The 23674-nt window shown below is 41.6% G+C and overlaps 5 protein-coding genes across 6 annotated transcripts in view; 4 read left to right on the forward strand and 1 right to left on the reverse strand.

Moving 5' to 3' along the window:
- Nucleotides 1-1456: 1456 nt before the first annotated feature.
- Nucleotides 1457-17746, forward strand: LOC108087804. The gene is given in 12 exon segments (XM_017185359.2): nucleotides 1457-2088; nucleotides 11122-11457; nucleotides 11555-11810; nucleotides 11872-12470; nucleotides 12536-12818; nucleotides 12876-13113; nucleotides 13176-13342; nucleotides 13833-14087; nucleotides 14534-14698; nucleotides 14761-15353; nucleotides 15355-15846; nucleotides 15910-17746. Coding segments are annotated over 12 exon segments (4386 nt in total). The 5' UTR covers nucleotides 1457-1896; the 3' UTR covers nucleotides 16720-17746.
- LOC108087805 lies at nucleotides 6533-7702 on the forward strand. Its single transcript, XM_017185362.1, has one exon. The coding sequence runs from the start codon at nucleotides 6895-6897 to the stop codon at nucleotides 7537-7539; it is 645 nt and encodes a 214-aa protein (XP_017040851.1). The 5' UTR covers nucleotides 6533-6894; the 3' UTR covers nucleotides 7540-7702.
- Nucleotides 17747-17951: 205 nt separating the features above from the next.
- On the forward strand, nucleotides 17952-20192 carry LOC108087862 (transcription factor grauzone). Its single transcript, XM_017185446.2, has 4 exons — nucleotides 17952-18138; nucleotides 18196-18968; nucleotides 19051-19245; nucleotides 19300-20192. The coding sequence occupies exons 1-4, from the start codon at nucleotides 18022-18024 to the stop codon at nucleotides 19973-19975; spliced, it is 1761 nt and encodes a 586-aa protein (XP_017040935.1). The 5' UTR covers nucleotides 17952-18021; the 3' UTR covers nucleotides 19976-20192.
- On the reverse strand, nucleotides 20109-22828 carry LOC108087861 (vacuolar protein sorting-associated protein 51 homolog). Of its 2 annotated transcripts, XM_017185445.1 has the most exons (7): nucleotides 22661-22828; nucleotides 21832-22583; nucleotides 21136-21772; nucleotides 20551-21081; nucleotides 20386-20498; nucleotides 20226-20329; nucleotides 20109-20152 (listed from the first exon to the last, which is right to left on the reverse strand). In XM_017185445.1, the coding sequence occupies exons 1-7, from the start codon at nucleotides 22739-22741 to the stop codon at nucleotides 20148-20150; spliced, it is 2223 nt and encodes a 740-aa protein (XP_017040934.1). In that variant the 5' UTR covers nucleotides 22742-22828; the 3' UTR covers nucleotides 20109-20147. The 2 variants fall into 2 exon arrangements, with proteins under 2 accessions (XP_017040934.1, XP_017040933.1); XM_017185444.1 differs by having other exon boundaries at nucleotides 20109-20329.
- Nucleotides 22829-23076: 248 nt separating this feature from the next.
- The window catches only part of LOC108087815, a 47701-nt gene continuing 47103 nt past the window's right edge, over nucleotides 23077-23674 (forward strand). Inside the window, exons 1-3 of the transcript XR_001771192.1 lie at nucleotides 23077-23095; nucleotides 23313-23398; nucleotides 23458-23656. The gene's annotated coding sequence lies outside the window, so the exon portion shown is untranslated. Of the gene's footprint in view, nucleotides 23096-23312; nucleotides 23399-23457 lie in introns of the transcript that reaches the window.

Consider the following 23674-nt stretch of genomic DNA (forward strand, 5'->3'; position numbering starts at 1 on the left):
GGTTGGCTTTCTCTATCTTTCTCTCTGCGCTGGAAAAGTGCTGCTTGGCTGGAAGCGAGGTCGCAGCCTCTCCGGCTTATATTGTCGGAGAACTTCCAAGTTGGAAGTTCATTCAGCTTTGACTTCTGACTCCGTGCACTTCGCTCTACGCGTTTTTCGGTCTCCGGTAGTTGCCACCCACTTGCTAATTTCCAAATCCCCGAAAATTCTACAACTGTTTTGTGTCTTCCCAATGATTAATGCAAATAAACAAAGGAAAGCTTATCGAAAACCTTTCAGAAATGTGAGAAAATATGTGAAGGTGCGAGGAGGGGTGCGACATGTCCAGCTGCCGCTGCTATTTTCACACCCGCGAAATATCACGAGAAAGTTTTGGGGGAAAACAATTTGTTTAGATTATGTGAACGCGAGTGTTGGGTTAATGTTTGTGATCATCGTCGTTGCCGCCTGCTTCTTCTTCTTCGCACACACTCTGCTCTAAATTGATTTCAATGAGCATTTGACGATTGCCCATCCCTCTCTTTTCCCTAGCCCCCCAGCCTCCAGTATTCCCATCTCTTTCGTTTGGCGATTATGTGCGAATGTGACTGTGCAAGTGCCCGGTTTTCATACGACCTTGATGCTGTACATTAACCCATTGAGAGCCCCTCTATCTTACTGTCTCTCTCGCACCCCCTTCGCTGGGCGATCGGCTTACAAAAAAAGAATAAAAAAAACCAGACATGGGCCCTGTTTTCTTCTTCTTCTTCGTGGTCTTACCTCGCTTCGTTTCTTTTACTTTACTTAACACGAGGCGCCAAAAGTTAGCGCCTAAACCGCCACTTGGAAAGGGACTATTTCGAGGTTTTTGATTTTGTTTACACATGGGATGTATGCATACATAATCTTGGCGATAAAAATTTCGAAATATTTTTTAAAAATTAAAAAAAGTGTATAATATACATACAGAATACATTTTTCTGATATTTTTTTAATTACAAACTATATTCAAACTACACTGGTAATATTCTTAATAAAAAATCATCATAATATAAACTTTAGCTTAAAACAAATCATTAAATTAATGCAATACCACACAAAAATTTATGAAGCCCGCAATTCAAAGTGCAAAACGTAGCAGCCGTTGTTATGGCTGGAAAAATAATTTATGTGCCTTTTGTTTTCTTTGAGATTTCTGCCCGAATAGATAACACTGGCCTGCTGTGTTTTTATTATTTTTTATTCCGCTATCTTTGGTGTTTGTTTTGCTCATTAACTCACACGCACACACGCGCCACGCCCACTCTCGATAAAGAAATAAAAGAAAAGAAAAACCAAGGTCAAAAGCTAGGCAAAGTGAAATACTTATTTAATAATTTTCCTTTTTCCCCCAAGGCGGTGACAACAGTGCAAAATCGAAATGTGAAAAGTAATTTGCGTTCGAACAAAGAACCATAAAATTGAGAACTGAAGGTGTCGTAAAAAAAATATCGGAAAGAAATAAAAAGTTCAAGGAAGTGTTGTTTGAATAAATAAAAAGGTGAATAAAGTGAGCATTGGAGTTGCCTGGTGGGCATGGCCCACTGCCCGCCGAGAATCCGCTGGAGCGTCCGAACGAGAAGCTGCCATTGACCTCTTAATCGAATTAAGTGAATAATTTTAGAAGCCACAAGTTATACGACTCATTCGTTGCTGGCGGCGGCTCTCCGTTCTACAATCTCCCGCATCCCGTATCCATTTCTCAATTCTCCGGTTCTCAAGTCTCGCCGCCAGCAAATGAACTCGCGTTCGAACTCCGCGACAAAAGAAAATGCATTTTAAGTGAATTTCCTGTGCGCTGAAAGCAATTACGCATCTGATACCAGCTCTACAAAAAAAAAAAACAAAAGAAAAGCCTCCGGCAAAAAGCAAGCTGCGATGGCCACCACACCAACCACTGGATCAAAAGCTCCTCCAACTTCAACGCCGCAGAACTACAAGGTGCCATCGACCAGCAAGATATCCGTGGACAAGCTCCTGCGAGTTGGATACTATGAGCTGGAGAAGACCATCGGCAAGGGCAACTTTGCCGTGGTCAAGTTGGCCACGAACATCGTGACCAAGACAAAGGTGAGTCTCCCAAACAAATCTCTTCCACGAACTCCGACTTCCTCAATTAATGAGCTGATACCTGGTTAGTCATAACTGATTAATCAAGTGTTTGCTTTAACAATTGACAGCAGGTGGTTAAAAGGTCGATTATACATGATTATTGTACGAATATTGTAACCAAATTACGTTCTCTTAGAACCCAACTGGGGTCAAAAGAACTCCTTTTTAATCTATTAATTAATATTGAAGAGGTACAATATACGAATACAATATATTCAACCAACAAATGTTCTTTTTACTATATTTTGCGCATTTGAGTTGATAAAATTGTAGTTGTTGTTCCTTGATGATTTTGTTTATTGCTGCATAAATATGTGTTCAACAGTTATTTACACAACTTATTGACAATCAGGAGTTTCGTTTCGATTTCGGCATCTCGGTGTCTCTGTTTCGGTTTCGGTTGCTTGGCTTTTTATTTGCTTTCAATTGACGATGTCCGGGAAAGGGGTAATGGAGATGCGGAGGTGGCAATCGACAGATGCTAATTGAATCGCATTTGTAAAGCATCAGCGCTTTAAAAGTGTGAGTTTGTGCCATCTCACTCATTGATTACCTTACTCCCGTGTGTGAGTGTGTGTGTGTGTGTGTGTGAACCTTTTGAGGAAGTAATTCAATTTGCCTTTTGTTTTTTGATGACATTTGCATTTACAAATCAGTTTTTTGCGAATTTCCTGCTATAAAGTCGACTCAAGTTGATGAGCAGGGTAAATCACAATTAGGCGCCTCTTCTGACAAAATATACTATAGAACCTACTAAAAGCATGTAACAGATTGACTCACCGGAATCTTTATATCTTCTTTATCAGTATTTGTGGGTGGGAACGTCGGATGAAGTGCTAACACACCAGAAACAGCTGTGCCACTTGATAATTGGGATTGTCAAGAGAAGTACTCACACATGGCGGCTACAATAACAGCAATAAAAACAGTACTTTAATCAGTTAACAGAGCGAGGGAGGAACAAATAAAAGAAAGATTGAAGCGGGGAGAAGAAAGCCGAGAAGAATGCAAATTTCTAGAGTAAACAATCGAAATGAATTTTTGCATAATTGACAACGTTGAGGAATCTGACTTGAGCACGTGCCCCTGTCGAAATCAATCTTAATAATTAACGCCGGATATGATATGATTGAAAGGGTCCACAACCGAATAATAAAAAATAAATTTCAAGTACTCTTAAAATATTCCTCTTTTCAGTTAAAGGATATTGAGTTGTGTTTGTTATATTAAAAACTTAATCTTAATCTTTCAAATAAATAACAGTTTCATGTCTGTGTTATTTCATAAGTAAAAGCAATCGGTCAGTAAAACTTCAAGATAAGAAAATCGAGTCAGCCTCCCCCGGTCAGGCGAATTGTTTGTTGATTGTAACGAAATTAAGTTTGCCTCGATAAGAACTCAGCTGTTCGACAACTTCAAGGTCCAACGGTGCTCACTTATCTAATTTTTGCATTGACCATCCAATGTACAAGTATGTACAATGTTCACGTTCGATATAGTATGTGTATAATACTGAAACATTTATATGTAGGTAGCCTTAGAGCTTGTGGCTTATCTCTCTTAACCGCATTTGCCAATAAATTCACTATCATCAATTTGGGTACACAGCCAGCACATAACCAAATAAGTAAATAACTTGAATTATGATTATTTGTGTGGCCCAAAGGTACTGCGGCTTTTGATAAGAAGTACTAAAAAGATAAGTTTCTAAAGCAAGGTATATTGAAAATGAACCATAACCTAGTTTAAATGTTTTCTTTAGTGGTAACCTTGAAATAAAAGATTTGAATTAATTAACACTTATTTTAATCACTTTGTGTGGCTGTGAATTCAATGCACAAATAACATTAATTACTTGCTTTTTTTGTTTGAAGTTCTACGCTCTCTTGGTCGCTTTCACGTGTCTTTTCAAATCGAATTTCAGTTTACTTTTTTTCTGTGCGGAATGTGTTTGTACTCAATTGGCAAGTTTTAGTTTAATTAAATTTTTTCGCAGTTGCCTTGGCAACTGTTTTAATGCTCCAATTGATGCAATTAAGCAGCAGCCATGCAGCGTAGCCACTTTATATTTCTCTCGTTTTTCCCATGTAGAGAAAAACTTTTCAATTTGAAAAAGTACATCATTAAAATATATTTTATTAAAATTTTTTGGAAATTTATTTTGTTTAAAAGGAACATAAAATAAATTAATTATAACTTACATTTAGCCTAGGATACATAATTATAGAGCTAAAAAACGGGTCCTAATACACTATCTAAATATAGTTTATAATTTGTGATCTTTGACTATATTTCTCTGAGTGTAGCCCTACGCTCCTCTCCCCGTCTCACTCACATTTGTTGATTGATCTTTCGCTATGGGCAAATATTTAAGCTGCCGTCTGAGCGTTGCCTTTTGGCCAACAGACCGAAAACATGTTTGAACATCTAACACGCGTCAGACCGAATCCAACGGGCGGAAGCGGGACGGAGATAGTGGGCGAGCGAGATGGGTGGTTAAAATCGTTTAACAATTTTTATTTACCTTTTCATTAACAATTTCGCGGCTTTTTGCTGCTCGCTTTTTGTTGTCTGCGGTTTTTATAATTTTCGTATGTGTTTACAAAACCCCAAAAATCATGCGCACTAAATTTAAGGTCGTTTTTTTTTGTTTTGTTTTTCTTTACTATTTCCCGTTCTTATTTATCTGACTGCGATAGTAATAAAAGTATGGTGGTTCTCTTCCTCTTCCTGCAGCAGCAAATGAGAACCCATACATTGATATTTCTATGATAACCGAAATTGTTATCAAGTGGTTCAGGTTCTTCTGCTGATTCTTCGGCGACGATTATTTGTCTCTACAAGAAAAGTAAATTCGCAAATCAGTCACGTGCGTGTTCCCTCTCTTTCGCACGCCCACACCCACGATCGAATGGGAGGGGCTGGGCGGTTGGGGAGTGCGAGGGGGACAGAAGACGAACAGCACGCGCCAAGTTAATGCTCCCTGCATGCTTCACTCTTCGATTGTTTTTTTTATACCCTTGCAGAGCAAAGGGTATTATAATTTTGGCCAGAAGTTTGCAACGCAGTGAAGGAGACACCTCAGACCCCATAAAGTATATATATTCTTGATCAGCATCACGAGTAGAATCGGAATACGTCTGTACGTCTGTCCGTCTGTCCGTCTGTCCGTCTGTCCGTCTGTCCGTTTCTGCCTAAACTAGTCTCTCAGTTTTAAAGCTATCTCGCTGAAACTTTCCCAAAATGTGTGTAGTTATTGCACGCAGTATATAAGTCGGAACGGGCCGGATCGGCCGACTATATCGGATAGCTCCCATACGAGAGAATGAAATAAAAAATTCTTACTTCGTTGTTTTTGATCAGATCGACTTGAATTCTTCAAGATGGCGTTTTCTAACTGTTATTGAATTTCGGATTAAATTTGATCAAAATCGGATAACTCTATCATATAGCTGCCATAGGAGAGATCGAAAATGATATATAGAATTAATGGAAATAAATTGATAACATCGTTGTTTTTTATCCCACGAGCATGATTTTTTGAATATAAAGTTTTTTAACAACGTTTATATTGAGAAAAAAGTTTCATAAAAATCGGTCATCTATATCTTATAACTGCCATAGGAAAGATCGAAAAATCTTTATAGAAATAATGGAAATAAAATTATAACATCGTTGTTTTTCATCAGACAAGTATGATTTTTGGAATATAGAGTTTTCTTACGACTCTTGAATTACGAATTAAATTTGATCAAAATCGGACAACTATATCGTATAGCTCCCATATGATCTATAGTCAAAAATATGGAAAATGAATAGAAAAATCGTCTTAGCTTCGATGGTGTCTAGCCTTTATGAGTTTTGTTCGACATATTTGATGACTGCAAGGGTATATAAGCTTCGGCTTGCCGAAGCTAGCTTCCTTTCTTGTTTTGATTTGACTTTGCAAACGATAGCAAAACAAATAATAAATCAACATAAAACCAAGTGATTTCTTCGCATAAACAGTCTACCCTCCATATCGTGAACTATGGACGTAAAATGGCGAGATTAAAAACAGAAGAGGCCTGACTTAAAATTAGCCATATTGTACTTCCCTTAGAGTTAATACTTTATCAGTATTAAACAAATATTTTCCTTTAAATAACATCATTTTCTTAACTACCAAAAAATTAAACTTTGTTGCGGAATGAGTAAAAGGATAAAAGAGGTTCCACCGTATTTCCTTCAAAATTTGCTTAACCCCATTGAGACTTGATTAGCGTGCCAAACTTTTGATCGCCACTTGAGGCGGGTAAGTGGATTTTCCCTGTCTGCAAGAGGTACTGATTAGAAATTAGTTAACCGCAAGAGAGGGTTCCAACACCTCCACCCCTTTTGCCCCAATTCCAGGGGCAATTAAGTAGGCCACGGCATGGAAACTGTAATTGTAGCAATCGATTTTCCATTTCCACTGAAGCTTGCCGCAGTCAGATGGAAATTTTTAAAACCCCTCCAAGCCGAATAGAGTTTACTGACCCCGGACAAAGGAAAAGAAGAAGAAGGATAGTTGGTGCAGCAGCCGTGAAAGGAGAATGGGGAATGGGGAAAGGTGAAAGCGAAGGAGGTCGCATATCGATTAAACACGCGGAACGAGTGGGGTGGTTGGGTGCTCTGGCAACACATTTGATTACCGCGTGTAAATAACAACAACACGAACACTGCAAAAGTTGCAAGGACTCCTTCGCTGAACGTTGTGCAACAATCACATGTTACTGAAGCACCATGGAGGACCCAAAAGTCGATGAACAGAAGCCATCGGTTTCAAAGGCCCAGGCACCCGAGAAACCGATTCGCAAGCGAAACCAAGTCAAAATCCAAACCAAAACCAGAACTCCAAAGCCAACACCCACCGCCATTCTCTGTGAACTGACTCGTTTGAAGGCCCAGCAGAAATATCTTGAATGCCATCAAGTGAAGCTAAACCCCAACAACTTTATAATCCAAGACGATGATGGTGATACAGTAGATACAGATCCAAAGTCAAAGAACGAAGTGAATGCATCTGAAAACCTTGAGACTATAAGAAATCCACGACCCACCAGCTCTTCCACTGCAGATTTAATAAGACTTATTAACCAAATCGAACATGAGAAAGTGGAACTGAATAAAAAGCATTTGCAATATCGTACTGCAAAACGAGAAGAACTGCAGGACATGTGGCACTTTGTAACCACGATAAAAGAGGACGTCTTTCGTCCAGAACGTCTCAGTCAGTATACAGTAAACGCTCTGAGGGAAAGAATTGTTGGCGTTAACACCCAATTGTATCGTCTGACTGCTCAAAACTCAAAGGAAATTGCAGAGTTGAAGGAGGAGTACGAGAAATTAGAGCAGGAAAATAAGCTTCTATGGAAAGGAAGCATGTAAATGTGGAAAAAAAACGTATTATTAACTCAGTAATTAACTCAGTAAAAAATCAGTAACACATGGCAAAACAAATTTTAAAGCGAAATCGTCGTTTAATTACTTTAAATGTAAACACAAAACATCAGCTTCTATTGATAATAAAAAATATTCGTTTTTTGATGAATTGTTTTTTTTTTTTCTTTTAAGGTCAAATTCTTGAAAGCAATTTCAACCCAAATACTACAAATCTTCTGTAATTTCTAAGCCCCAGACAGAATGTAGAACTGAAAATGTTTTTCTAGCAGAAGACATTAAGATTGCTTTGAATTACGATTTGCAGTCAAATATTTGTGAAATGCTTGGCATTGTTTCAGGGCTCTTATTTAATGGCCGACACTCGTAATCAACAACATTTTAGACCTTGCCTTGAGCTTGCCTTCTAAATCAATAGGACCTTTTGATACGCTGTTTTTTTTTTCGCCTTCGTCTGAAGGATTCCTAAAAGAAGGCGACACTGGTATTTTTCGCTATGACTGTTATAGTTGTTGGTATTTCTGGTTGCGATTATTTTGAAATGTCTCATTTGCGAGCAGGGCTTTGAGGTTCATCGCATTCGCCGGCGACCAAAAGGAAAGGTCAAACGGCACGTGGCAATGGCATTTCTGTTTTGTCCCCACACCCCCTGCCCCCCACATTTTTCCCCCCTTTTATTTCGTTGTAAGCTGAAGTTCAACCTGCTCACGTGGCATTGGCGATTTCTAGGGCGCAATATTAGTGCAGAATCAGCTTTTGTTACATGCAATTATGTAAAAGTATCAAACACATCTCGATTTCGCCGGTCACTATCTCTTTTGCTCTACAGACATTACGTATACGCCGCATTGCACATTTGTCAACACAGTTTCGTCTTTATTATAAACAAATAGTAATCATTCCACACCATGTCTCAAGTTCAAAGTCTACTTCTAAGAATTGTGATTTAATTTTTTTTATATGGGAAATCCACCAACTATAAAATTAAAAAGAAAACATTAAAATCATTTTGCGTTTAAAAAAATATTTAAATAATAACAATACTCAGGAAGCTGAATTTGCTTAAACGTTAAGCAAACAATAACAACAATTATTTAAGAAACCGGTGGCGCTGATGATGCTTTTGCTCATTGTCATTGAAAGAGAGAGCAACAGATCAAGAAAGAGAGGGTGAGCGAGGGAGAGAGGGAGGGGGAATACTGAGTGAGTGTGCGCTTACTTGTGTTGTTAATTATTTAACATTGTGTTAAATTTTTTAAATGTTTTGCGAATACACAAAAGCAAATAAACAGTCAGCGGCGGCAACGTCGTCGGCGGCGAACGAAAGTCGTGAGCAAAGAATGTTTTTGTCTTGTCGTCTCCCTTGACCGTCGCCACCGCCGCCCCCATTCCCCCTTCCCCCGCCAGTCTGCTCCCCTTTAGCCGCCAAAAACATCATGTCTCCGTATCGCATATTCACATATCCGTAGAGATCCCGAGATCCGAACACGCGCACCATGTATGGCGCTGTCGCCGTGTCTTCTGTTGGTGTTGCTGCCGTTCATGTTGCTGCTGTTCATGTTGCTCCCGTTGCTGTTGCTGCTGCAGACTTAGCGCCACCAAGCCACCCACCAAGAGCCTTGGCAACAGCAACGCTCACAGTGGCTTGTATTTATAACTCAACATTTACATTTTCGAAAACCTTAACCACAGAATTTATCGTATCTTTTCGAAGAAAACATTTGTGTTAAAGGCGGAGACTCCATAAATACCCTAAATTTTAATAAAAACTGCTAACAAACTGTGTTGAAAAATAAATTACAAATATATTATCATGGTTGAAATGGCTATTTGGGTTTATTATTCAAATTATATAGTTAATATAGTTATATAAAATTATCAAACTGACTTTAAAATTCCAATTGCTGTAGCAGCATGAAGCCTCTTTTAGAATTTATAGGAAAGCTGTTTCCTTTCATAAATTGGTACTCCAAGTTTAATTGCAGTACTCGCATTTGTAACGAATACATTTGTATGAAACTGCGTAATTTTTATGGATCAATAGTTACCAAGGCTGGCAAGCCAATTAGTTCTTCCTTTTTTGCTGACGTATTAAACATTAAATGTAGAAATGACTTCGCCAAGAAATACTTTCAGTTTATAAAAAATAAAAGTAATTTCTTCCAATATTTGTTTAAATTATTTTTATATTTAAATCAATCAACTAGTTGGAATATTTTTGATATATCTTAAATTGTGACCGCTATTTTTATGTTGAATATATTAAAGGTAATTAATCACCTTTGCACCACTGTTTTCTTATCCAAGCGAGACGCTTTTTTTTTTTGGCCAGCCCACACAGTTCGAAATTTCGGGTCTCTCTCTCAGGTTCTCCCACTTTTAAATCTTATTTTTCCCCTTTTCTCGCTCCAATGCACTATGGGAAAAAAGTCGATTTTTTTGGCATTAATTAATAACTTGAGAACTAATCAACATTTTATTGATCTGTTTTTTGATTCCAGTTAATAATAAAATAAGGAATGTAATTTAAGAAAATGGGGTGTGGCCTCGCCTATTTTTTAGATTTAAAAATTTTTTTTAATGAATACTATTAAAAAAAAAATTTTTTTTTTTTTTTTGGAATAAAATTGTTAAACAAAACAATTTAAAAAAAAGTTCGTTGTCCTAACTTTTTTTTTAATAATTATATAGATTTTTTTGCATTTTGCGGAACACTTTTTTAGAGCCTGTAACAAAAAAGTATAAAACTTTGATTTTAGTTAATATGTTTATGTTTTTCAGACTTTTTTTCCATGGTCCACCAGGTTCTTAGCGTTTTTTATAGAAAAAAATGTTTTCGAGCTTAGCCAAGTGTCATGTCTTCTCTCAAGCTGTGTTAAATTTCTTTTGCTAGGTTAGCACCTTAAAAGTTCAATTTTGAAGAAACGTGCAAAAAGTTGCAAAAATGATTAGTTTTGCGATATTAGGGATACATTTGGTAATAACTTTGCGTTTTTACCTTTTTGCAACGTTGTGCCATTTATAAGTTATACACCACGGAACACAAACAAACTTTTAAGTTTTAAGCTAAAAAGATACACATATAAAACAGATCACAGTTGGACAACAAGTCATAATAATTAAAACATGTAATCTAAGATACATTTATAAATACCTTTGCTACTATTTGCCATAATCAGAAATAATAAATCAATTTGTTGCTCCACAAAATAAACAATGAAAGTTTGCAAAGATTTTTCACTAATTTAAGCACACAAAAAAGTCAATCGAACATCTGACTTTGTTCGTTTATCAACATTATAGTGTTGTTAGTAAAAAATCTTAGATAACGGTTCTTGGATAATTAGGGTATGTAAATTCAAAAAATATATTTTATTTTTTGAAAATAATTTGTAAAATAATTTGATTTTATGCCAAAAAAATCGACTTTTTTTCCCATAGTGCAATGCAAACGTTCGTTCACCTGCGTGCCAAACAAAAACCGAAGAAACGGCAAACAAACGGGGGAATGACATGTTTTGGTTTTTTGGCTAAATGCGTTTCCTTGTTTGCTCTCGAAACATCTTTCAGGTGGCCATCAAGATCATAGACAAAACATGCCTGAACGAGGAGTACCTGAGCAAGACCTTCCGCGAGATCTCCATCCTGAAGTCCCTGCGCCATCCGCACATCACTCGATTGTACGAGGTGATGGAGTCGCAGTCGATGATCTACCTGGTCACTGAGTACGCGCCAAATGGGGAGATCTTCGATCACCTGGTGGCCAATGGACGGATGAAGGAACCCGAAGCGGCACGCGTCTTCACCCAACTCGTCTCGGCCGTCCACTACTGCCATCTGCGGGGGGTGGTGCACCGCGATCTCAAGGCCGAGAATGTCCTGCTTGACAAGGATATGAATATCAAGGTAAGAGGGAATCATTATCATACATTTTTACTACCATTTCATTACAGAAAAAAGGAAGGAAGGAAACCCTTTTAACATTTTATATTATTTATTGCAGCTTGCAGACTTTGGCTTCAGTAATCATTACGAGGAGGGTGCCACCTTGCGAACCTGGTGTGGATCCCCGCCTTATGCCGCCCCAGAGGTTTTCCAAGGCTTGGAGTACGATGGACCCAAGTCGGATATCTGGAGTTTAGGCGTTGTGCTGTACGCTTTGGTCTGCGGAGCATTACCCTTCGATGGAAAGACCATCCTGGAGCTAAAAAGTCGCGTGGTGTTGGGCAAATTCCGCATTCCCTTCTTTATGTCACAGGGTGAGATAAATGGTGTATAGATTGATGGAAAAATGATTAACAATTTATATGTATTCCTCAGAATGCGAGCAACTTATCCGCAATATGCTCGTGGTGGAACCTGATCGTCGGTACACTATAAAACAGATCATCAAGCACCGCTGGCTGAGCGAATGGCAGTCGGAGATGCAGGAGGAGGAGCGCTTCGAATCCATGTCCTATGCCTGCGGATCGGGAAATGTGTCCAAATCCGCTTCCACATCCTCGCTGGGCAGCGTGGCGGACTCACCGCCGCAGCTGGACTCGGTGGTGATGACGCACATGCTCCAGCTGCCCGGCTTGACGGCCGACATGATTGCGCAGTCGGTGCACGAGCAGAGATTCGACAACATCTACGCCATTTACAACCTGCTGCAGGATAAGCTGCAGCAAAGGCGGCGCGAAAACCAAAGACTGCAGCACCACGCCAGTTTGGCCTACTCCCGATCCCGCAAGACGAGCATCACGACGGGCGTGGTGGATCGCTCGGAGCCCGTTAAGCAGGAATCTCTGGACCGCCTAAGTCCGCTGAGCAACGCCAATGCCTCCACTTCGGCGTTGGGCTTTGGCTGGTCCGACGTCGCCGTGGATCTGGAGAAGTTTGGTGACCTGGAGCTCGAATGCCTGGCGCGATCGAATGAGGTAAGAAAACTACAGATTAAATATTCAATTTTGAACCTGGTTTAATTTACTCTTGACTCTTTTAGCCACCTCTTAATCCGCAAAACTTGAGCGCCCAAACTGGCGGAGGTATTAGCGGTGCGAATACGCGACGGCATACAGTGGGACCTGGCGATGTGGCCCACGAACAGGCGCTGGCCAATCCCCATGTACCGCCCATCGACTTCAAGTGTCCGCCGCAGTGCAGCGATCCCACACAGCCGGTTCCCTACTATCCGGTTAATCTGCCAATGCTGCAGAATCTGCCACTGCAAAATCTCACCACCAAGGATCAACATTTGCTCAAGCCACCCGTGGTCATGGGAAACAGTGAGTAGTGCTTGAATTTAATCATTGAAATACTAATGGATGGCCTATTTCATTAAGGCTCATTTGGTCGTCGTGCTTCGGATGGCGGGGCGAATCTTCATATTTATTATCCCGCCACGGGCACCGTTGTGGGCCCAGCTCAGGGTCAGCAGATGGACACGGCCGGCTACTATATCAATCCCAATTGTGGCACGGATCCCTTGGCTGTGCAGGAGTTGTCACCGCTCAACGAACAGGCGCAGATGCAGTGCTGCCAGGAGAATGTCACCGGCGAAGGCAGCGATGAGCTAAAGAGGTTTACCTGCTTTTTATACTGTTAATTCGAGGAATTATATTCAATTTCTTTACTCCATGTAGCTATATGCAAAACAGGGGATTTACCCAACGTCATACGGTTGGCTGCACGGAGGATCTCTCGGTAACACATGGCCCTGGGCCAGGATCACAATCCCAGACGCCGACGACGTCCTCCAACATGCGACAGCGTCGAACGGGTCTGCTCTTGGTCACCGAAAGGCCGCCAGGTGCGTTCAAAGTGGCTTACTAGGATAAAAATATATATCTTTAACCATCCAGAAAATACCATGTGTATGAAAAATATATTAGGTTAATTTATTTTCATATTTTGAAACTGTCCTAAAATCAAAATACCTTAATGTTATTTAAATCGACCAAAAATTAAGTCAGCTGCATGGCTCTATAAAAAGCTTTATTCTGAACCCAAATTATTTAATTTACTGTAATATAATTTCATTACTGAATATATCATTTATCAGTTTTGAACATCGTTTTTTAATATAATTTGATTACTGTATTAATTTGATGGTTTGCTTTTTTTAAACTTTCTTTTTATGTAAACATTTTTGGTTTATTGCAATTGATAATTTTGCATCGCCCGCTACTGCACAACAAAAACAACAACTACAACCGCTACCGCTCCTGATCTCGCTGCTTGATATAAACAAAAAAAAAACCAAAACCAAAATCCTTCTACCCGAACCGCATAAACGATAGAGTTTTCCCCCGAGGTGATTCGCGAGGTTGAGTCTCGCATGAACCGCGACTATCTGCCACCCACCCTGAAAGTTCTTAGCCATTCGCCGCCAAATGGTACATACCCGGTGGGCGGGGCCCTGTCGAAGGGCGTGTCGCCGCCCCACTCACTGACCTTGGTGGCATCCGCCGGCGGCTCCCTGCCCCTGGTGGCCACCAGCAATCGGCGCATCCATCGCGTTGTCCACTCGAAATTGCCCACCGTTCAGGAGGGTGGTAAGTCTTTGGTTTTTGTGTTCGCTTCTGCTGGAGTTAGTTTAAGATCGGAGTTTTCTGTCAAAACTGTGATAACTAATAACCAAAAAAAAAATGGAGACTTGACTCTTGTGCATTACATTAATCAATCTTTTACGTTTAAAACCTCGCCGCATTTTATTAAATTAATTTGTATTATGTTTCTCTTTATTTACATACCTTAACTATATTTCCTTTTTTTTGTAACTATGAATACTTGCTTCTAAAAAGTTCAACTTAATAATTAAACTGAGATACTATCTCGCCTGATGTTTAATCATAAATTTACATAAATGATCTAACCCCATATACATATTTAAATCTCTTTGTAATGTTCTACTTACACTAGGATTTGGGTTTATAATTAGTTCACATTTTCCTACTCTTTGTTTTTCTTTTTTACGTTTCCTTCGCTACTTGCCATTTAGCGACAATAGGACGTTACAGTCCAGTGCGTCGGGCCTCGGAAGGATCAAAGAGTCAGTTCCAAGGACCGCTGCAGGAGTGCCAATCCCTGCAAAAGGATATTGCGCAGAGAAACTTTTTGGTTGCACCGAGTCCGCCGCTATTAGAAAATTCGATTAGTTTGCCAGGTAAGAAATGCTTTTAATTCGCTTATCGGCATCAAATAATTTGATAAACTTTGTTTCAATAGGTTCTCCCATACATGGCAAACCCGGCGTGGGATTGCAGCTGGCTCTGCGGCGTGGCCATGACATTGAAGTTCCTCCGGAGGCGATCAAGAATCTGATGCCCGCTTTGGACCGATTGGTGAAGGAGCAGCGCGTCAGCTTCGAAATAGCCAACAAGATAATCTCAACGCATGTGGTGCCGATGGATTTGGCGCCACTTCTGGGACTGGCGGCTCATGCTTCGAGTGCGGCGGCGGTGAGCGGCGGCCACCTGGATCAGAGTCACCTGTTGCAGCTGCAGCAGCAGCAGCAGCAACAGCACATGCTCAGCTTCAGTGTCTCGCCACTGAGTTTGCCGCAGGGTGGAGCCGTGAATGCCTCACTGACCTCCGCCAAGCAGATGTTCGGCCAACCGATCTGTGGCTACCAGCAATATCAACCGATGACCTTGGCCCTTCAGCCGCAGCATCAACAGCAGCTGGTGGGTCAGTTTAGCAGCATCAATCTGGGTGCCAGCAACTCGAATTCAAGCAGCGGCTGCCAGTCGCCCGTTTACAGTAGCAGCTTCAGTGGCAGTTGCTCCCCGAATCCCTACCTGCCGTGCGGTGGGTCCTCTCCCCCTCCACCAGATCACCAAGGGAATCTCCGGATTGAGCACTGGCGGAGCTGGTGGTTCGATCACTCGTGGCACTTCAGCTGCCAGCGAAGGAGCAGCTGCTGCCGCTGCTAATCAACCACTCGACCTTTCCATGGATGTTTGTGGTGGTGTAATAAATCAAGACTATGCAGCAAACAATCGGTTTATGCCCAATGCTTCGTATTACGACTTGAAACCGCTCAATCTGTCGCCAGCGCAACCGGTGCGGGTTGTGCCGACGCCACCAGCTTCACCCAACTTGTGCATCATCCAAGAGGAGAATGGAAATGGGCAGATGTGCCACACCATCAGCACGGGCACTCCGTACGCCGGATGCACCGGAGGCATAACGCCCCAAATATGTCTTACCGATGTCCAGGGCAGCGAGATTACATTGGTGGCTTTGTCCTCGGACAACAGCCGTGATAGTGAGGATTCCCTGGAACAGCATACTCCTGTGATGTCGCTGCAGGTATTTAATTGTTTAAATAGTTCTTAAAACCATATTTAATTACATAAATAAATCTCTTTCTAGGGTCTGATTATTACGGAACCCAGCAGCGATATGCCCTCGATTACCAGGGGAATTGGCCGTAAAGCCAGTCTGGACTGCGAAACGAGTGGCGCAAGTCATTGTCCATCAGGAAGTAGTTCCGCCCATCCATCGCAAACCCAGTCCCAATGCCATGCTCAAACCGAAGCTCAATGCCGGCGGGGAAGCGACAAATCGCTGGGCTTTTCGGACGACTCGCTCAGCAACGACTCGAATAACCTGTCGCCCTGCCAGGAACCATCGGCCAGCTCCGGTTTCAAGTCGGACTCCCACTCCGAAATGGGCGATCACACGGAGTGCGGCCATCTGACACCCGATTCCATATGCGATTCGCGACGCATGTCGGATGAAATGTGCTACGAGGTTCCGCTGCCACATGAGTGCTCCAACCTGGACTCCACCCGCATCCTGGAGATGGTGAAGCAAACGATTGACTCGACCATGCCACCCAAGGGCTTTGTGCTGCACAAGGGAAGCATAAGTTCGGAGGATAGTGGGGCTGAATCGCGCCACAGCAGCGCTTCGAATGCGTCCAGCTCGAATCCTTTGGCCTGCGAGGCGGCCTCTCTTCTGGCCTCACACTCTGGCTACGGCGAGCCGACCACCAATCTCAGCCTGGAGTACTCGGGCGGCCTGCAGATCGAACTGCAGGTGTGCGAGGGACGCAGCCGGGATCACCATGGAGCCGGCAAGGGTATCAAGCTGCGACGCATTTCCGGGGACCAGTTCGAGTACGGAAAGATCTGCCAGCAGTTGATCAGCACCATCACCATGCAACAGGTGGCGGGCTAAATGAAGGAGCAATCCTCGAGCTGCTCTGGCTACCCAAAAGTGACTACTCGCCTTGCCCAAACTCTGCGTAGCTGTGATCAAAGCCGATATGTACGATATAGCCATCATATAACTATAGCAATTGGACATGAATTAGCTTCCAATTTCCTAACAAAGTTTATCCCTTTCTCCCGTTTTTCGACTTCAGTAGCGTAATCAAAATTTTAAAAATCAATTATAGACACTTTTCAATTGTTCGTCGACCACACCGGTTCTTAGGTAGTTAAATTCAAAACGGATCGTGTATATACGGGTAGAGTTATTTCAAATATTCGCAAACATATTATATATATTAACGAATTACGCACATGCCAACATAGTTTAGAGAATTTGTAATACAAATTGGGTGGCGAAAGGTTTTTCAGCAACAGGAGAAAGTAAAATACATTCCAGTAGCAGAAATTTCATACAAAGGAAACCAACGTTCGTTCTAGCCGTAAATATTATCAATATTTAGAACTAAACTTTATATATAAATGTATACCGACTAATGTTACTTTCGACTTTTGTGCAATTCGTAAACGAGATAAAAGTGTTTATTCTGTCAACTCAGTTCAATGACGATACGTACATCTATATCTGCACGAGATATAGATAACCTAAGTGTTAATATATAGGTGATTACTAAATCCGTAGTTAGTTTGCAGTGGCAATTAGTAGCTCCGATAAGTGGTAAGCTCTTGATTCCGTTAAATTTTAAACATTTTTATAAATGTAGTGAAAGTTTGTTCAGTTATTATACACACACGATCTATGGTTAGAGTTATATTCTACGGATTAAACACAACATTGATAAATCTATTTTTTAATGAAAGACTGCTGTGATTTTAAATGTAATTAATTAATTTAAAGCGAATGAAGTAGGAAGGAAACAAAGAAGAGAAACAAACAAAAACTACAAACAAACTTGAAACCAATTAGTTATATCATTATATAAATAAATAATTCAACTTTATCTTAAATAAATTACCAATTCTCCAAACATTAACTATCGGTATTTTTATTAATAATTGGAAACAAAATTTACTTTCGCTATTATTTAAAATTAGCTGTTGAGCTCAATTAAATCTGTCCCCGGTTTAATTTTATTTCTAAATGCAATTTCAAATTTGATAAGCATCTTCGATATCGATTGTCGATTAATCGACTTCGACTTTTCTTGTTTTTGGTATTTTAAGACCAGCTGATGCAAAGCCACTCTTGGTCAAAAAGTCAACAAACAAATAATTTTTGTTTTAAAAGTTTAAATGTGTTAATTTAAGCATGATTTGCCGTTTGTGCCTGAACAGCGTCAACGATTCGGATACGATAAGGATTTTCGAGGACATTGGCCTCTCGCTAAATGTGGCTAATGTGCTGGCGAAGTACTTTTGGTTTGAGGTGTGTTCTTTTTGGATTCTCTTGGTAAAAATATAAAGAATCATTTTTCTATTGCAGCCTAAATGCGATGATCCTATATCCACGGTGATTTGTTTGACCTGCTGGAACCAGGTGAACGATTTCCATAAGTTTTATGTGACGGTGGAAAGTGCACATCTTCTGCTAACGGAAAGGTTTTCGTTGAAAACTGTCCAGGATCAGGGGAAACCGGAGCCGGATGATGGTTTGGATTTTCAGGATGAGGCGGAGGATGAGGATCAGGCGGTCGGCTTGCCCGCTAGTGACTGCGAATCTTTTAACAATGAACAGTTCCTCAACGAAGTTATTGCTCAGCAGGAGGGACAAGGTCCATTAGAAGAAGAACCTGTCAAGGAAGCATCTGAACCAGGAACGAAGCTTGAGGATGAACTAGAACCCGTACCCACCTTACCCACAGAAGAACGAAGAGAAACGCGTTCCTCTACCAAGAGTAAATCCAATCCTGCAACCGAACCAAAACCTCCTCCTCTTCCTCTAAAAGAATCAAAGATTTTAGTAACTAAAACTAGAGCCAAGCGAAACCCCTCCAAAGCAGAAGTATCCCCGCAAAAAACTAAACGCTATGCAGACTACAAGCAGTCCATGCTAGAGATCGATGCAAAGATCTCTGCCCACATGCGACTCACTTGCGATGTTTGCCACGAGGGACAGGAGACGTTCCTGCTCTTGTGCAAGCACATGTTGCAGGAGCACCACCGCAAAGGATATGCCATCTGCTGCAACAAGAAGTTCTACAAGCGCTCCTTCCTCACCGATCACATCGATCGCCATGCCGATCCCGAGAAGTTTAAGTGAGTGGTAAAGTGGAGAAAGCCAATCTGAATAGGAAATATCCGCACGAGGGTCATTAACTAATGAGAAATTTAATTGTAGATGCACTCAGTGCGACAAGCGGTTTGCGGACAAACAGTGCCTGAGGAATCACGAGCTGCTGAAGCACCATCCGGAGGAGGAGAAGACTTTTATGTGCGAGCAGTGTCCGAAAAAATACACGAAGCAGTATCTATTGGACCAGCACCGCGTTATCCACAAGGAGCGCAACGTGGTGTGCGACCTCTGCGAAAGAAGGTACGTTTTGTATTACTTGTTTAAAATTTTAATTTTTAATTTCTTCTCGAACAGATTTCCCAACCAATCTCTGCTCTGCACGCACGTAAAGATGGCCCATGGCAATTATGGCACTATGTGCGACATTTGTGCCCAGGTAATTCGCGGTCGAGCGGCCTTCCAGCGCCACCAACTGGAGCACGCTGGTGTCACAGAACCCAAGGTGCAGTGCGATATCTGTGGGTCGTGGCACAAAAACAAGCATAGCCTTAAAAAGCATGTGAGAAGACACAATGGCACCGCTACCACCTGCGAAATCTGCGGAAAGGTCTCCCCGAATCGCAGCGCCATGTTGAGTCACCAGCGATATGTTCACCTCACGGATAAGAAGCATGTTTGCAGCGTGTGCGACAAAGCCTTCAAAAAGGCCATTACGTTAAAGGAGCACATGGCCACGCACACTGGTGAGGTGCTCTACAAGTGTCCTCACTGCCCGAAAACCTTCAATTCGAATGCCAACCAGCACACTCATCGCCGGAAATGTCATCCGAAAGAGTTCGAGGAGGCGCGAAAGGCACGCTCCGAGAAACGAAAGGCCATCGATGAAGTCGCACCCAGCATCCTCACCATCTCAACGGGCGGAGATGGAGGCGAAACCACGCACAGCATTCTGCTGACGAACAGCGACGAGGATCTCAAGGCCGACGGCATCGAGTTCACCCTGTGTCTTAGTCCCGAAAACACAGATTAAAAATCATGTTTTTGTTAAAAATCGTTACATACAATTGCAGCTCTGTTACAAAACCATTTGACGGTGTAGGACTTAATAGAATTTTCTTAGAAAAGTTAAATTCTTTTATTTCCCTTCCCGCCAAGTTAATAACTTTTTCTATTAAGAAACAGAGACGTTTATTTTAAGATCCTTAGGCTAGCAGCGTTTAACAAAATAGACGGAGATTTTAAGTGGAATGTTGTTAAAATTTTTGGAAACCAATACTAACCCCGTTCACAAATAATTTCCACAGCATTGGGCTCCATTAAAACGGACTCCAAGCAGCGTTGCACAGCTGAGCCAAGGATCTCGTCCAGCAGGAAGTTGACCAGGCTGTAAAGTAATTTATTTAATTAAATCTTTTCTAATAATAATTGTATCGAACTCACTTTTCATCGCTAACAAACCGCCAGAGATTCATTTGCAGATAGTGCGCATCCACTTGGATCTGCTGCAGTCCGTATTTGCTGAAAGTTCTTAACCTCACGCACTCAAGAAGGGTCTAGGAAAAAGAAACTCATAAGCATCGAGCCAGATTGAAAATAATCTCTTACCTTTAGACCAATTTTAATAATGCCCATCACAATAGAGGCCTTAGTGAACTCCACCGAAGTAAAGATCTCAACTCGCTCCGAGAACAAGCGATGTATGTTTGACACGTAGCTGGATTCCAGTTGCGAAGGCGTGTAGTTAGACCAATTGGATCGGTATTGTGGCTTGGAGGTTGATGCAAAGTTGCTGAAGTATGTTTTACGGCTGGAATCGCTGCTGGCCGTTGTGCGGAATCCTGACGTTGTATTTGGGTTTGCCTCGTAGAGACTGGCGACCACAGTTTCAATGCTGCTCAGTTCCTCCACCACACGTTTCATTACAGCTCGCACGGATCGTGGTTCCAGGCAGTTGAGCCAGTCCCGTGTCTCCACGCTTTTGCGAAGCATTTGTGAGATATTGTTACCTTGAAGGCGTACATAAGAGTCAAGTAGTGCCTGAGCCGTTTCCCGCATCTCCGCACAGATCTCCGTTTCGTGGGTAAGTGTGGCGCTGTTCTCCGAATCGATTTCGTATAGATCATCCACCAATGCAATCTGCAAGAGTAGTTTATTAGAAAAAACTCTTAGTAGATGTTAGGCAATGCTTACCAGTATGTGAACGCCCTGCTGTTCCAGTTCCAGACACGTTTTAGAAAGCACTAGTAGAAGATTCGGTGGACTGGAGCTGGAGGCATCTCCAAAACCGCACATCACTTTGGCGATATGACGCAGGAAGCCAATAAGCAGGTTCTCTCTTATTCCCTCCACGCACAAGGCGCCCTTGTGCTCCGCCTTGATGTTAAATGACCAGTCGGTGCGCAAGAATATAAGCAAGTCCTGTAGCACGCCCTTGATCTTCTCCACCATGGCGACGTACAGGTTGCTGATCAGGTCATTGAGATTGAGACCAGCAGCTGCATCGCTTTTGGCGGACACCAGGGATAAGCGAACAGCACTCAAGCTATCAGCAAAGTGATCCTTGAGGTTTTTTGCATGCGCATCGCAGAGTTGGTGGGCAGCGGATATTATAATGGATACTGTGTTGCGTTGCACTTCCAAACCGCGGCAGATATTTCGCATTGCTTGCAGGCGTCGATGCAGGCGATCTAGAGCACGTAGCATCACTTGGGTGTCTCCATAGCCAATGTCTGATTCCACGCGATCCTGGACAAGTGTTAGATACTTATCGATGTTTTGATTAAGGAAGACATTCAGCTCCTGGAGGGCATTCTCCTGGAAGTCGTCACTAAAATAGGAAGGGAAATTAATACCAATGCAAAGTTCAATTTGCTGAATTAAGATTACCGCTCCTGCTCGTAGTGCTTGGCCACAAACATGTCAAAGTAGGAGGTCACCACGAGTGCCAAATCGTTGAGGAATCCATCGATGCCCATGTCCACGAACTCCAGCATATCCCGCTCTGTTTGATCTTGCAGCATAACTATCTGCTCGTGAAGTCGCTTTCCCGCACAAGTGAGCATCTCACTGGCTAGATCCGAGGTCTTCTCGTCCAGTTGCAGGAGGAGCTCTCCAATCTCTGTTAACGACTGGGCCGTATTTCCTGCCCTTTGAAAGTCCTTCCTTAATTGTTCTTTTAGGTCCGCCATAATGGCATCGCAATCTCGTTGAATTCCGTCAAACGATGGCTGACGGCCGTATTGGGCGAACACTTTCTGGGCATGCAGGTAATCCTGCACAGCTTGGGAGTAGTTTTGCTCTTCAATCAGGGATTTTAGTTTGGCTGGAAGGGTTGAGAGGAACTGCAGCCGCTTGAGCAGTGAATGCTTTTCGGACAAGCGACATAGTTGAGATCTGGTGCCCTGCAGGGTTCCGGTGATTTGCTCACTAAAAGTGGTTATAGACTGCATCTTAGTCATCAGCAAATTAACGTCTGTTTCCATCTGCTTAAAGTCATCTTTCATTCGGCGAATTGTATCCGTGGCGGAGATGAACTTATTGTAATTCTCGTAGACTAAAGTCTGCATGTCGGAGTGCAGAGTTTGGGTGTCTTTCACAACCGCCGCCTCAGTATCCATTATTTGCTTTAGGGAACAGTCCTAAAATTATGAATAATAACAAAAACATAAGGTTAAAGTTAATGGTTGTTTCTTCAATGAAGTTGTTTTCTCCTCACCTTTAGCAACCTTTCCAAATACTTTTCTGCGTCGAAAGTGGAGCTGTCCATATCAAAGGGATTGGCTTTAGTATCACCCATATTGCAGACTTTATTTTCTTATTCTAAATAAATAAACCAAATAAGTTTTATCAATTTGTTGTCTTGTTCTCTAGTAAAGTTTGGTAGTGTTGGTAAGCACGAAATTATCTGCGGACTCAACAGCTGATTAGATGCCTTCGTTATCGATAACCAAATTGCGCACAACAATCAATTTTTTAAATGACTGCTTATTTTAAAAGTGCGGGTGGAGAACACTATAGTGAATAGCTTACATAATTAAATTATTGGTAGCATTTGAATTGTTTTTTAAAGAAAAAGTAGTGCCAACTAATGCAGTGAATTAGCAATACAATAAATAGTTTAGGTTTGTTTTTATCTTAATCAATTTTCAAGGTGAGTAAAATTTTTCATTTTGCTTTTATTTTTGTTCTTTAAGCAATTTTAAATTTGATTTTTGTATCCTTATCGCTCTAAGTGCATTTACTCTCAAGACTGATCTCAGCTCTATTTTTATAATCAGAGCTTTGCTTTTCGGAATTTTTCTATCGGAAGCTTCTCTACTGATAAGAACCAAATCTATTTGTTTTCAATAAGAGCATTATTCGTAAAGGTTTTCTTAAAGAGTTCACAACATGAAGTTATTCCTGCTGGTTTTGGTTTTGGTTTTAACCCTTTGGAGTTCTTTGGCGGCAGGCGGTTGGTAGCAAAAACCATTTAAGTTAATACACCTTTTTAATTACTTAACCATTTTGTAGATTGTTTGACGGATCCCGTGACAATGCTGTGCATTGTGGACCCAAATCATGGCAAATAAGTTCGTGTATCCCTCTTCAATAAAGCACAAAAGTAGAGCACGACGTGGGCTTCTGTATTCTAAGTAATTCAACAGTCTCCACAGACTGAGTTACGTGTGGCAAATCGCATTAAACATTCCACGCCCCCCGCCCACACACACGCAGACATCTTTTTTAT

This window comes from Drosophila ficusphila, unplaced genomic scaffold (genome assembly GCF_018152265.1).
Source record: "Drosophila ficusphila isolate 14025-0441.05 unplaced genomic scaffold, ASM1815226v1 contig_414, whole genome shotgun sequence".
NCBI classification, from domain to species: Eukaryota; Metazoa; Arthropoda; class Insecta; order Diptera; family Drosophilidae; genus Drosophila; species Drosophila ficusphila.

Excerpts from the sequence above, each read along its gene's own strand:
- LOC108087805 (XM_017185362.1), top strand. The coding sequence starts at position 6,895 with ATGGAGGACCCAAAAGTCGATGAACAGAAGCCATCGGTTTCAAAGGCC.
- LOC108087862 (XM_017185446.2), top strand. The coding sequence starts at position 18,022 with ATGATTTGCCGTTTGTGCCTGAACAGCGTCAACGATTCGGATACGATA. Across the intron at positions 18,139-18,195 it reads CGAAGTACTTTTGGTTTGAG|CCTAAATGCGATGATCCTAT; the intron begins GTGTGTTCTTTT and ends TTTCTATTGCAG. Across the intron at positions 19,246-19,299 it reads TGCGACCTCTGCGAAAGAAG|ATTTCCCAACCAATCTCTGC; the intron begins GTACGTTTTGTA and ends CTTCTCGAACAG.
- LOC108087861 (XM_017185445.1), bottom strand. The coding sequence starts at position 22,741 with ATGGGTGATACTAAAGCCAATCCCTTTGATATGGACAGCTCCACTTTC. Across the intron at positions 21,082-21,135 it reads AGCAGGGCGTTCACATACTG|ATTGCATTGGTGGATGATCT; the intron begins GTAAGCATTGCC and ends CTACTCTTGCAG. Across the intron at positions 20,330-20,385 it reads CGGTTTGTTAGCGATGAAAA|CCTGGTCAACTTCCTGCTGG; the intron begins GTGAGTTCGATA and ends ATTACTTTACAG.